Source organism: Esox lucius, chromosome 2, assembly GCF_011004845.1.
Source record: "Esox lucius isolate fEsoLuc1 chromosome 2, fEsoLuc1.pri, whole genome shotgun sequence".
NCBI lineage: Eukaryota > Metazoa > Chordata > Actinopteri > Esociformes > Esocidae > Esox > Esox lucius.
In genome coordinates, this window is record NC_047570.1 from 32,051,580 (window position 1) to 32,065,306 (window position 13,727).

General features: G+C 41.1%; 1 protein-coding gene across 2 annotated transcripts; it reads left to right on the top strand.

Moving 5' to 3' along the window:
* The first annotated feature begins 3,136 nt into the window (after positions 1-3,136).
* scamp2l (secretory carrier membrane protein 2, like) lies at positions 3,137-13,466 on the top strand. Of its 2 annotated transcripts, XM_010875615.4 has the most exons (9): positions 3,137-3,309; positions 3,810-3,887; positions 4,043-4,129; positions 5,336-5,453; positions 5,600-5,728; positions 6,017-6,176; positions 6,315-6,416; positions 8,870-8,987; positions 11,029-13,466. In XM_010875615.4, the coding sequence occupies exons 1-9, from the start codon at positions 3,253-3,255 to the stop codon at positions 11,173-11,175; spliced, it is 996 nt and encodes a 331-aa protein (XP_010873917.1). In that variant the 5' UTR covers positions 3,137-3,252; the 3' UTR covers positions 11,176-13,466. The 2 variants fall into 2 exon arrangements, with proteins under 2 accessions (XP_010873917.1, XP_019910509.2); XM_020054950.2 differs by lacking the exon at positions 8,870-8,987.
* The last annotated feature ends 261 nt before the right edge of the window (positions 13,467-13,727 follow it).

A 13,727-nucleotide genomic window follows, 5' to 3' on the forward strand; every position in this document is an offset into this window, starting at 1 on the left:
CAAATACCATTGATAATTAGATCACTGGCAGCTCAGTTCTTAATCCACTAATTTGTCTTGTGACCAGTGATGTTGCACAACTATGTGGCCAGTAATTGAGGAAGTGATCAGAATTGTCAGAACATTGCCCAGAGCATCAGACTCCCTCCACCAGCTTATTGTCTTTCCACAGTGCATCCTGGTGCCATCACTTCCCCAGGTAAACGGTTTTCCAACATGATATAAAAGAAAACAGAACTCATCGGACAAGGCAAACTTCTTCCATTGTTCCTAGGACCAGTTCCAACATTCGCTTGCCCATTGTAGGCTCTTTCGATAGTGGACAGGTGTCATCATGGGCACTCTGACCGGTCCGCAGCTATGCAACCCCATATGCAGCAGGGTGCGATGCATTGTGTGTTGTGACACGTTCTTCACATAACCATCATAAACAGATTATAACAGATGATCAGATTGAAGGCCAAATAAATGCTTCACAGAGTTGCAGTTACAGAAACATCTCAACATGAAATGTTCATAGGAGACTGTGTGAATAAGGAATTCAAAGTCACATTTCTGCAAAGAAACTACTAGTGGAGGACACCAATAAGAAGAGACTTGCTTAGGTCAAGAAACACAAGAAATTGACATTAGACCACTGGAAATCTGTCCTTTTGTCCACATTTTTGATTGTTGGTTCCAACTAACATAACACATTACTCTACAATGTGGAAAATAGTAAAAATAAAAAATAGCCTTGAATGAGTGTGTCCAAACTTTTGACTGGTACTATATATACAGGATCTCACAAAAGTGAATACACCCCTCACATTTTTGTAAATATTTGAATATATCTTTTCATGTAACAACACTGAAGAAATGACACTTTGTTACAATATAAAGTAGCGAGTGTACAGCTTGTATAACAATGTAAATTTGCTGTCCCCTCAAAATAACACAACACAGCCATTAATGCCTAAACCTCTGGCAACAAAAGTGAGTGCACCACTAAGCGAAAATATCCACATTGGGCCCAAAGTGTCAATATTTTGTGCGGCCACCATAATTTTTCAGCACTGCTTCAACACTTTTGGGCATGGAGTTCACCATAGCTTCACAGATTGCCACTGGAGTCCTCATCCACTCCTCAATGACGACATCACGGAGCTGCTGGATGTTAGAGACCTTGCGCTCATCCACCTTACGTTTAAGGATGCCCCACAGATGCTCAATAGGGTTTAGGTCTGGAGACATGCTTGGCCAGTCCATCACCATTACCCTCAGCTTCTTTAGCAAGGCAGTGGTCGTCTTGTAGGTGTGTTTGGAGTCAGTATCATGTTGGAATACTGCCCTGCGGCCAAGTCTCCAAAGGGAGGGGATCATGCTCTGCTTCTGTATGTCACAGTACATTTTGGCATTCATGGTTCCCTCAAAGAACTGTAGCTCCCCAGTGCCGGCAGCACTCATGCAGCCCCAGACCATGACACTTCCACCACCATGCTTGACTCTAGGCAAGACACACTTGTCTTTGTACTCCTCACCTGGTTGCCGCCACACACGCTTGACACCATTTGAACCAAATACGTTTATTTTGGTCTCATCAGACTACAGGACATGTTTCCAGTAATCCATGTCCTTAGTCTGCTTGTCTTTAGCAAGCTATTTGCGGGCTTTCTTGTGCATCATCTTTAGAAGAGGCTTCCTTCTCGGACGACAGCCATTCACATCAATTTGATGCCTGTGTGCGGCGTATGGTCTGAGCACTGACAGGCTTACCCCCACGCCTCATTTTCACTTAGGGGTGTACTCACTTTTTTTTGCCAGCGGTTTAGGCATTAATGGCTGTGTGTTGTGTTATTTTGAGGGGACAGCAAATTGACACTGTTATACAAGCTGTACACTCACTACTTAACATTGTAGCAAAGTGTCATTTCTTCAGTGTTGTCACATAAAAAGATATACTCAGATATTTACAAAGATGTGAGGGGTGTACTCACTTGAGATACTGTATGTATCAAATATATATTGAAATCCCTTGAAGAAATGGCACTAGACAAATGCAATGAGAGATGCATGCAATGCTTTGCATATATAAAAATATGCTGAAAGGAATCTATGTCAGGCTCCAGTCTCAACTCTAGGGAGCGGTTTCCCGGAAACAGATTAAGCCTACAGTAGTCTGGGGACTAAAAATACATTTCTATGGAGATTTTCCATTGACCTTTGTTTTTAGTCCATGACTAGTATTAATCTTTGATTTGGAATCTCTGGAAAAGATTATCTAAAAAGCATTTTCCAGGACCATCTCACAAAAAAAAATACCTCACCTGTTTTATTCGGTCTTGACTGGCTCCCTGTTCAATGAACTTCTCAAAATCCTTTCCCCAACTCTCACTCTAGTAAAATCACCAGGCTGAAACAGATCCTAGTCAAAACCCTGTGTACCATGGGGGATAAGACTTTCTCCTAAGTGACACTTCAGATGCTGAACACCACATATCAAGCAAGCATCTCCAATTTCTGCCAATTATTTGTGTATTTTTTATGCACTGTGACTATGCTGGTTGGGTTTCCCAAATCACAACTCGACCTCTCTGTGTTTCTGAACCAGTCGTTTGATACAACAGTTTGGTTCAGTGGAATGTGCCTTTCGATAATTTTTTTGGTATGGCCTGTTCTCAAGGTAAAAAAAAACGAATTATGTTTCTCGTATTTTTTGTGTCAGGGACATGTCCTCTTCCTCTCTTTCACTTGGATACAAAATAAATAAACATGTAGCCTATTACAGCATCAGACCAGAACAAAATGCTGCTTAATTAAACTCTGATGGAACACGATACTACATCTGTTGTTCTGTCCCTGAGCAAGGCAGTTAACCCCAACTTTCACCAAATTCTATACATATGACTTTAGGCAGTAACGAGAATGACTAATCAATCTGACCTTATTTTTTCAAAAAATATATTTGATTATGACGGCTCGAGACTCAGAAGAAACATTTCGTCAAATAACGAAACAAGGAGTGATCTGCCGGAATGTCTCCAATACAAACTCTGTTTCACGAAACTGTATGTCATTTTAAATGGTGCTGCTTGACGGAATGAATACACCCCATATTACGTAGCGTTATGTTACGTATATTGCAACGCATGCGCAGTTCACACATCAGCACGGTCGACCTGAGCTATCAATATCAACAGAGACATAAGAGTAAGCAGCCAGACACAAGCTGGCGTTTTGTTTACGTCCAGTAGAACATACACTTATTGCAACATGTCTGGATTTGACCAGAACCCCTTTGTAGATCCAGTTGATGTGAATCCTTTCCAGGTAAGACGTTTGTTTTTATATGTGGCGTACGTTTCCTCATGTATTTTTTAATGCCGCAATTATAGGATACAGATACGCCGCAACAGAAACCTGTTAGGTTGGTTGCTGGGTTGGGTATGAGTTTACTTCCTCATTGTGACTAAAGAACGTGGTTTGATTGACAATGTTTTGAGCCAGTCATTTTAGGAAATTAGTTAGGTGGGCCAATAAGCAAACGTGTAAGTTGGGCTAGTATTATTTTTATCTATGCAAGATGGACTTGTATAGGCCATGGCTATGAACAACCTGTCATTTCATCACCTAACCAAAATGATTACCGGGAGCTTTGTTGTAATTTTTCTCATTTCATTTATCGGCCTAGAGTTATCAGCCAGAATGGCTTTCCAATTAATCAAAATGTTAATACACCCGTAACAAAAGTGCCCTGTTAAAACTACCTGTTCATCAACAAAACTACTTGAATATACCATGAGAAATAAGGAATCTTCTGTTTAATTCAGGATGCCTCAGTTACACAAATCACCAAAGGTGGGATTGAAACCGTTGAGGAGTTCAACCCGTTCACAGCCAGTGCTATGGTAAGATGAGCCTTTGGATCACATATTTATTCATAAGCAAATACATTCATGACTGAGGCCAAATAATGTACACACGGTTGTCTTGTGGGTCTGATCATATGCTTATGATGTGCTTGAGGCATGTCGGACAAACATTTAGTGTGTGTGTGTTACAGGTGAACTACTCTGGGAGCACTATCCCCATCTCCAACACCTCCCAACCAGCTGTCCTGCAGGCTTCTGTAGTGGAGCCCACCCCTCAAGTGAGTAACAGAATTAATGTCAGACGGGTTGAAAAGATTACGGGGAAGGTGGCCCACGGCACTATGACACTCTTAGCCACAAAGAGATCCCTTTGACTGTTGGCTGTATCTCGGAGACGAGTACAACGCACAGTGGGTCTTCTGTCTCGGAGACGAGTACAACACACAGTGGGTCTTCTGTCTCTGAGACGAGTACAACACACAGTGGGTCTTCTGTCTCTGAGACGAGTACAACACACAGTGGGTCTTCTGTCTCGGAGACGAGTACAACACACAGTGGGTCTTCTGTCTCGGAGACGAGTACAACGCACAGTGGGTCTTCTGTCTCGGAGACGAGTACAACACACAGTGGGTCTTCTGTCTCTGAGACGAGTACAACACACAGTGGGTCTTCTGTCTCGGAGACGAGTACAACGCACAGTGGGTCTTCTGTCTCGGAGACGAGTACAACACACAGTGGGTCTTCTGTCTCGGAGACGAGTACAACACACAGGGGGTCTTCTGTCTCGGAGACGAGTACAACACACAGTGGGTCTTCTGTCTCGGAGACGAGTACAACACACAGTGGGTCTTCTGTCTCGGAGACGAGTACAACACACAGTGGGTCTTCTGTCTCGGAGACGAGTACAACACACAGTGGGTCTTCTGTCTCGGAGACGAGTACAACGCACAGTGGGTCTTCTGTCTCGGAGACGAGTACAACACACAGTGGGTCTTCTGTCTCGGAGACGAGTACAACACACAGGGGGTCTTCTGTCTCGGAGACGAGTACAACACACAGTGGGTCTTCTGTCTCGGAGACGAGTACAACACACAGTGGGTCTTCTGAGTTGTTTGTGATGTCTAAGTGGATAAGAGGGGCCACGTGAAAGCAATAACACATGATGATTATTTTTAGTTTAAATTAATTATTTTATTTAAATTGGCGCATTGAAACAAAGGTCAGAGCTAACTGGAAGCACAGCCATACTTGGTCGTATAAAGTTCTTTGCGAGGGCCCTTGCTTTGGTGGTAAATTAAGTGAACAGGGTATTTACACAGGAAAGCACTTGGTAGTAACTGTGTAGCTTTGGTACATAGTGTTCCAACTGTTTGATAACTTCACTTCTTGCACTATTTTTTTATACAGAGATGTGTATGTATTGAGCATCTACTCAATTACTCAAAGGTAAATGTTAATATAGGCTATTTTCCGTCATCCGCCAGGAGACTGCGGCAGCTGCCCAAGCTAACCTGCTTAGGCAACAGGAGGAGCTGGAGAAGAAAGCTGCCGAACTTGATCGAAAAGAAAAGGACCTCCAGAACAGGCCTGGTGGCCCAGCTAGTAAGTCAGAGATTTACTGAAGTTTAACCAGTTAAATGGTTTTCAGTAGTTAAAGTTTAGCTGGTTTGAACTGCATTGAAATTGAGTAAATTTTGAGTGTTTTATTTCTCATCTTGATAGTAAGCAATACTCTCTTTTTTCGATAGCTAAAGAAAACAACTGGCCGCGGTTCCCTAAGTTTTCCCCCATAAAGCCATGCTTCTACCAGGACTTTGACGAAGACATTCCTGAAGAGTACCAGAAGATCTGCAAAAGAATGTACTACCTTTGGATTTGTATGTACGATTCATGTTTTCGGGGGTAATGCAGTTTGAACAGACCCACAAACCCAAAGTACCTTTCAAATGATGTTAGCCAGGTCCAGCTCTAGCCTTTCGGGGGGACCTAAGCAGCATTTTTTTATTTTGGGCCCCCTTGCCTAGTGGTCCCTAGTGGTCGGGGGCCCTAAGCGACCGCTCATGTTGCATATGCCTAGAAACGTCCCTGACATCTGCCGCTATGCTCCCCTCTGACATGACGCTAGTTCTTCCCTGGTCTCACATTCATGAGTTTTGCCTCTGCAGTTCACAGTGTCACCCTCTTCCTTAACCTCCTGGCCTGCCTGGCCTACTTCACGGTGGACACATCAGCTGGGGTGGACTTCGGTCTGTCCATTCTCTGGCTCGTCCTCTTCACCCCCGTGTCTTTCCTCTGTTGGTACAGGCCGGTGTACAAAGCCTTCAGGCAAGTTCTTCGCTCAAATATTGTCCTACTTCTCTCCTGAATAAATGTTTGTATGAGTTATGCTGCTAATGGCAAATTAATTGTGCACTGTTATTGTGTTTCTAACTCTGAATCCTTTCTCCTCGTTTCTTTCTCCAGGTCGGACAGTTCTTTTAGTTTTTTCTTCTTCTTCTTTGTTTTTTTCTTCCAAGTGGGTGTCTACATAATCCAGTGTGTGGGGATCCCTAGATGGGGAAACAGGTTGGTGAAACGTTGTAAATAATATAAACCGACTAGCACAAAGACAAATGTCCTTCACTTGTGCCCCGTGTGTCAGAGAGAGTGCAGTTTGTCATTTGTGTATGTATTTTACACACACACACACACACACACACACACACGAGTGGGTGGTGGTGTGGTGGTTCTGTGTGTCCCCTCACATCTGTGCGTTTGGGTTTGTGTGTGTATGCGCATCCTGTCCTGCATCTTCTCTCTTGCCATCTCTTTGACAGATCTCCTGCTGCCTAATCTGATGGTGTTCTCTTTGTCCTGGGGGGCTATTTTGTAAGTGTGTGGCTCTCTGCTTCTCTCTCTTACTGTTTTCACAATGTTGTGCGGAGCCAAACCTTCTGGTTTTTCATTAAGTAGGTGTCACTGTCTCTTGTCGTCCCAAGTCTTCATCCTCATAAGCTTTTCCTGTGTTTTTCTCTTGGTTATCGGTGTGGGTTTGTGAGTCTTTTCCTTTGACTAAGAGTTGTGTGTAACTCATTGATTTTACACCGCGCCTGCTTTAAAAATGATTATCCGCTGGGAAAAGGGATCCAGACCTTTCCGAAGTCCCTGCTCATGTGTCACGTTTTGAGCGTGTTACTACACTTTACACAGTCTCTGGAATACTTGTTGAGAACAATCAAGTTTAATCAAAGGACAATCGTCTGTAAGATTGCTAAATTATCACAGTATTCTACATAACAGAAATGTAAAGCCTGCTGTTTTTCTAGCATAGCCTACTCTCAATTGCCCATTTGAGTTGTTTTGGTCTCCGATGAGAGAACAAAGTGGTATTATTGTCTTATAGTAACATGTATAGCACTAATTAGAAAAGCGTGACTACTATGTAAACACTGACAGTAAAGGGAAACCAGCTTTTTCTGGAAAGCATATAAAAAACAGCATGTTCACTTTTCCGCCCTAACAAAATGCCTCATTACTGATATTAAAGGCTATTATTAATGTATTTAACCACAACCTTATCTCAGCTGGCTATTGTCCTGAAACAACATTTGCACCTACTCCGTGCGAATTCAGGCGAATATCGCAGCTGGGATCTCTCTCTTCCTGGGTCCTCCAAAACCCCTGTCTCAGTTCATTTCTCTTTGGGGAACCCTTACTGTAGTTTAGCTAGGTAAGCTGATCCATGTGACCTCGTAGCAGACTCCCTTGTTCACCAGTGTTATCAACAGGTTTCCCCAAGAACAGTCTCTTGGGTTTTTACTCTCTACTGTGGCTTCTTGGAACCGCTCATAAATCCTGGATGATCACCTAGCGCAAAGTCAACCGGGGGAAACGCAACACTAATGTGTATGGGCGTGTACGTGCGTGTCCGCCCCCAAACAAACAAGTCAAGTTCTCGTTCTGGCACAAGATTCTAACCTCTTCACAAGCCTCAGTTCCCTCTCCCTACAAATATACTTTCGCTTTCTTTTATTCCTCTTTTTCCATTTTCTTTTCTCCGGTCAATTCATGTAATAAAATATGTTTTCCACCTATCGTTCTAAAAAAACAACATATCCACCAGCGGTCACTAATTCTCAGCTCAGTTTTTCCCCCTCTTTTGTTCCTGCCGTGCTACCATTCAGGAAGATGGTTCCCTGTGTCAATAAAAGGTCATAATAGGGCCGCAAAGCTGGTTGGGAGTTATTCTATCTTCATGAATGATTGTTGGGAAGTTGCCATAGTAATTGTTATCACTTTCTGCAACACTACATGATATGAAAATGTTTTAATTGAACCAGGTCTGTTTCAAGGTGAAAGACAAAACGTAGATATTCTGTGTTCACAAATCGCTTGAAGGATTGTGGGGCTGTTTCTCTATGCACACAATTCTCTCATTTAGGGAAAGCAGAGTTGAGCTAGCTCAAGTGTAGAGAGGAATACATAAAGTAATTTGATAGAATTTTGTAAAGTAACAATTATCTACTTGAAAATTTTCTGTCACATAGAAAACACATAGTTGGGGAACCCCAGTCGATTACGGTTACCAGATAAAGTGTAAGTGATAAAAGTCAGTGGAAAATATTTGCTTGGACCGTCAGCCCGAAAGCAGTCTATGGGGTTCCCCAATGTTGTGTTTATATTGAGACAGAACATTGTTATTTCACAAAGTTTTGCTGGTGGATAGCTAATAATTTGTTTCAGGACACACATGCAAAAGAAAAGGTTATCCCAGACTAAATATAATGGAAAAACACTGCTATTATATTTGCATCTTTTGTGTAGAATACTGTTATCATTATTGAAGTTACATTGGTGTGTAACTATTTAACAAAACCCAATTGGCTAGAGAGTAACCATGTGCAAAAGGTGACCTACTCATGATGCAGATATTTCGGGATGCCCCAGGTCACTTGGTCTGGCAAACACAAAATCCAGACAATGATAAATCCACAGCCACTCGGTTGATGTTATGGTGCTATGTACTTCTTATTTTCCAGCGGATGGATTTCATCAATTTCCATGATAAAAGTACACTTGGCTGTATCTGTGGTCATGATGGTTGTGGCCGGCTTTTTCACTGTGAACGCTGTCCTCGCGGTTATCCTGCTAAAAATGGTACAGTAACAGCTGTTGTTTTGGCTTTCATTCCTTTCAAACCCAATGAAATGTATTGCCAAGTATTGAACCCAAAACTGATAAAACATGCAAACACCAAGGTCATTTCAGCCTTGAAAAGTTCAGAACAGCAACTAATTTGCCTACCATAACATTTAATTTTGACAAGTTTAGTAAAGGGAAAATAAAGCAACTTGTGGAGGACAATGATGACAAACCAGACCAGATCATGTTCTGATATACATTTGTGTTCATGGGTGTTTTCCAGCAGGTTATGTGTGTATTGAATTGCATTGGGCTTGGAAATGTAATGTTTTATCAGAATAAGAGCATCTGGAAAAAGATAAGTCACAGAATCAGCTGTAGTAACCCAAATTAGTAAATTACATTTTGAATGTAGAGGGAACAAGATTGTGTCTTTGTCTTCACGATTACAGAATATATTATGTAATATGGTTGTTTTTGCTAAAGCAGTCAGGACCATTACAATCACTGCACAGTCTGGAACACATAAGTGTTGTGGTTGTGCACTGCAACACGCATTAATTAAAATCCACCTAATGGTAGAGTTTTGCTCAAAAGTTTGCATACCCTTGGAGAATTGATAATATATGAACCATTTGTAAAGAAAACATGAGGGGGCAGGCAAAACAAGTCTTATTTCTTATGGGATTCATATTCAACTGTAGGTTATAACAGAATGGCACAATCATAAAACAAAACATGGCAACAAATAAATAAATTAACTGACCCCTGTTCAAAAGTCTGCATACCCATAATAATGTGTATTGCCCCCTTTAGCATCAATGACAGCGTGCAGTCTTTTGTAATAGTTGTATATGCAGGTGGTATAGCTACCCATTCGTCTTGGCAAAATGGCTCCAGGTCATGCAAGGTCTTTGGTCGTCTTGCATGAACCACATGTTTGATATCTCCCCAGGGTGGCTCAATGATATTGTGGTCAGGATATTCTGATGGCCACTCCAGAACCTTCACCTTTTTCTGCTGTAACCACTGGAGGGTCTACTTGGCCTTGTGCTTAGGGTCATTGTCGTGCTAGAAATTCCAAGAGCGTCCCATGCGCAGCTTTCGTGCAGAAGAATGCAAATTGTCTGCAAGTATTTTCTGATAACATGCTGCAATCATTTTGCCATACATTTTCAGAAGATTCCCCGTGCTTTTAGAACTCACACAATCTTAAAACCTCAGTGAGCCACCACCATGCTTCACAATGGGGATGGTATCCTTTTCACTGTAGGCCTTGTTGACTCCTCTCCAAATATATTGCTTATGGTTGTGAGAATACAGCTCTATTTTGGTCTCGTCACTCCAAATTACAGTGTGCCAGAAGCTGTGAGGCGTGTCAAGGCATTGTTAGGCATATTGTAACCTGGCTTTTTTGTGGAATTTGGCGCAGTAAAGACTTCTTTCTAGCAACTCGACCATGCAGCAAATTTTTGTTCAAGTATCGTCGTATTGTGCTTCTTGAAACAACAACACCGTCTTTTTCCAGAGCAACCTGTATTTCTCATTAGGTTAACAGTGGGTTTTTCTTTGTATCCCAAAACATTTTCTGGCAGTTTTGGCTGAAATCTTTTTTGGTCTTACCTGATCTTGGCCTGGTATCAAGAGATCCCCAAACTGTCCGCTTCCTAATAAGTGATTGAACAGTACTGACTGGCATTTGCAAGGCTTTGCCTGCTCAGTGCATCCACTTGAGAGCTAACAAACTAATTGACTATTTATACACAGACACTACTTGCAATTTTAAAAGCCACAGGTGTGGTAAATTCACCTTTTAATTGACATTTCCACCTTTGTGTGTGTCACCTTTTGTGTCTGTAACAGGGTATGCAAACTCATGAACACAACTGTAAGTCTGGTATAATTGCTTTAACAATGGCAAAGATTATACTGAGGTCATTTACAGAAATAATTTTGTTTTCAACTGAACATTTGACTGGAATTTGTCTTGGATTTCAGCCCAAACCAATTACCAGGGTTTCCTCACACTGACCACTTCGTTCTCCCTCCCATTCAGGTTCACTCCAAGTACCGTCGGACAGGGGCCAGCTTCAGCAAGGCCCAACAGGAGTTCTCCTCAGGGGTACTCACCAACCAGACCTTCCAGAGCGCCACAGCCACCGCCGCCTCCTCGGCAGCCCAGGGGGTCTTCCAAGGGCACTAGGGATCCTAAAGTCACTGGGGCAGTCTCCAACTTTTCTCTTAAGCACCTCTGTAATTGAGTGGAAGCCCTAGCCCCATTCCAATACAAGCAGGGGAAAAGGCTTCCTATTGTGTATGTAGGTCTGTTTATTCACTCAAATTACAGAAAATCTCTGAATGAGGTTCAGATTTCCATGATAAGATATCAAACTGAAATAAAGGTAGGAGACTACTCATTTAAAGGATTAGAAGGAGCGACTAACATATTGCTTACATTCATCCAAGTGTTTAGGTGGTAGGGGGCTATGGTTGGTTTGGGATTGGCAAAGCATGCTCCATGTTGGTACCAAACAGTAATAACATGCATTTTTATTGTAAGTGGAATTTGATGCATTAAGAAAGTCAATGCATAAGTTGTCTTGCGTCTCTCCTTTAGGTTTAACAGTAATTGGCAAATCTGAAATGCTCTCCTAAGAATACTTAACAATTACACTTCATTTGATTTTTGTTTTCTCAATGGTTTGGTACTAGCATGGCACTTATCATAAAAACAGTAATAACTCAATCTGCAGTTGGGTTTGTTAAAATTCAGTATAGTCACAGCTCTTCCAAGTACACTGCCATACTGTCTTCACCAAGTTTCCTGTTCTCTTCGTCCTTACACAACTATCCTGTCCGCTAACTTGGGTCCTCTTTTTCAGACATTCCTTGGTCTGCAACTCTAGTCCTCAAAAGCCACTATTAGTGCAAGGTTCTGTTCTAATGCACCTTCAAATACTCATCTTTGACTCAAATTATGGTTGCCTCAACCTTGATTATTTGAATCAGATGTATTGATCTTGGGCTGGAGCAAAAAGACACAAAATGCAGACACAGTGGCTGTCCAGGAACTAAGCTGTAGACTCTTGTATTAAAATGTTTGGGTTAACAACACTACTGAAGTGAGCATGGACATAGGAACTCCCAAGTAGCATCTCATATTGACCTCTACTGACTACTACTGACCTCTATTGACTACTTCTACTGAAGGAATTGCGTGTCTGATAGTGGAGCAAGTTTTCATTGATGTGTATTTTTGCTCCAAATATAATATATTAATGAAGGGTTTTGTTTGTTAGTTTTTTTTATTGTGCGATTTCAGGTGTTACTGGTATTTGAACCTCTGTCATTTCTGAATAGAGTTGGGCTTGATGAAGTAAGAAATTAAAAGAACTGCTGTGATTTTGTAGATAGGATAATGAAGCCACTGGGTGATGGTTTAACTAAATGGGAATTACTCTATACTCTAATGTAATGTAATCTTGTTACTAATGTACATTAAGGAAAACGTTTATTCTTATCCCCAGTAGTTTCTCCGGTTGGTCCCTTTGGTGTCATTTGGTTAGGGCTTTAGTTGGTGTGGGATTATCAACAAAACAAAGGCTCCATTCTTCCTTTATAAATTAGGTCTGCCATTGTGGGTAGTGTGGCATTTTTATGTTGCTGGAAGATTGAATGTATTAACTGCAAGAATGTACATGTGAATGGAATGGAACCAATAATGTAAAAGTTAGGAAATGGATGAATGAGCTGATAGAACAAACTAATGCATGATTATATGAAAACATGAATGTATTACTGACTACTTATTAATAATTGGGTATATGTGCCTCAAGTGAAGTTGAGTACAATAAACCTCGACATGGAAGTATACCAAGTTACAACATCTAATGCAGCAACGATCAAAAAAATTATGAAAACACGGTTTAGTTGTTGTGTAATGTACATATAGTCAATTCATTTTCTGAAAACATACTATTTGACAATTTGCTGTTATGTTCAACTACCTACCCTATACTAGGTTTCCGTTATTTTGTTACACCTAAATGTTCTTTGTTGCTGACACTGGTTTACTGTTATTTTAGCCAAATACTTGGAGACTAGACACTATTTTTGACATCAATTCAGCCTCACCGTCTGAACACTAATCATCGTCAGGATCTAAGTGTTCTGAAATTTTGCCTCTTGGTTTACGTATGTATTATTTTTGTAACGCTTTTTATTTTGAGAGTTGGATTGACTGGCTTTTGCACAGACAGGCATTAGGTCCTTGCATGAGTTGCTGATGATTATAAGATGATTATAGTAAAGGAATAAAGGCCTTCCAAATGTACATTAAAGCCAAGGGTCAAATCTGGTTAGCACTGCACCTAGTTTTTGACATTTATTAAGCTGTTTGTGATTGAGGGATGTGTAATACTTTGAAGTAATTTATAGATTTATTTTTACCACTATACAATAAATTGATTCGTCTTTGCTCTCTCCTGAACATCACTGATTTTGGGTCTCTTTTTATGAACAATTTGTTACAAAAAAACATGCTTATGGTGCTTGTACAAAAATGCTACCCATGTTTCTACCTTGGAAACTTATATATCCTTAATTAAAATCATAACAAAGCAGTCACCCCACCTTTGTTGTTAAAAAACTGAGCAATGCGTCATTCAGATTTTAGTGTCATACATCTTGATATGGTGTAACATTATAGTAGACTATGATAGTAGGTCAACTTGCGGCTGTGTTGCCAAATAACCT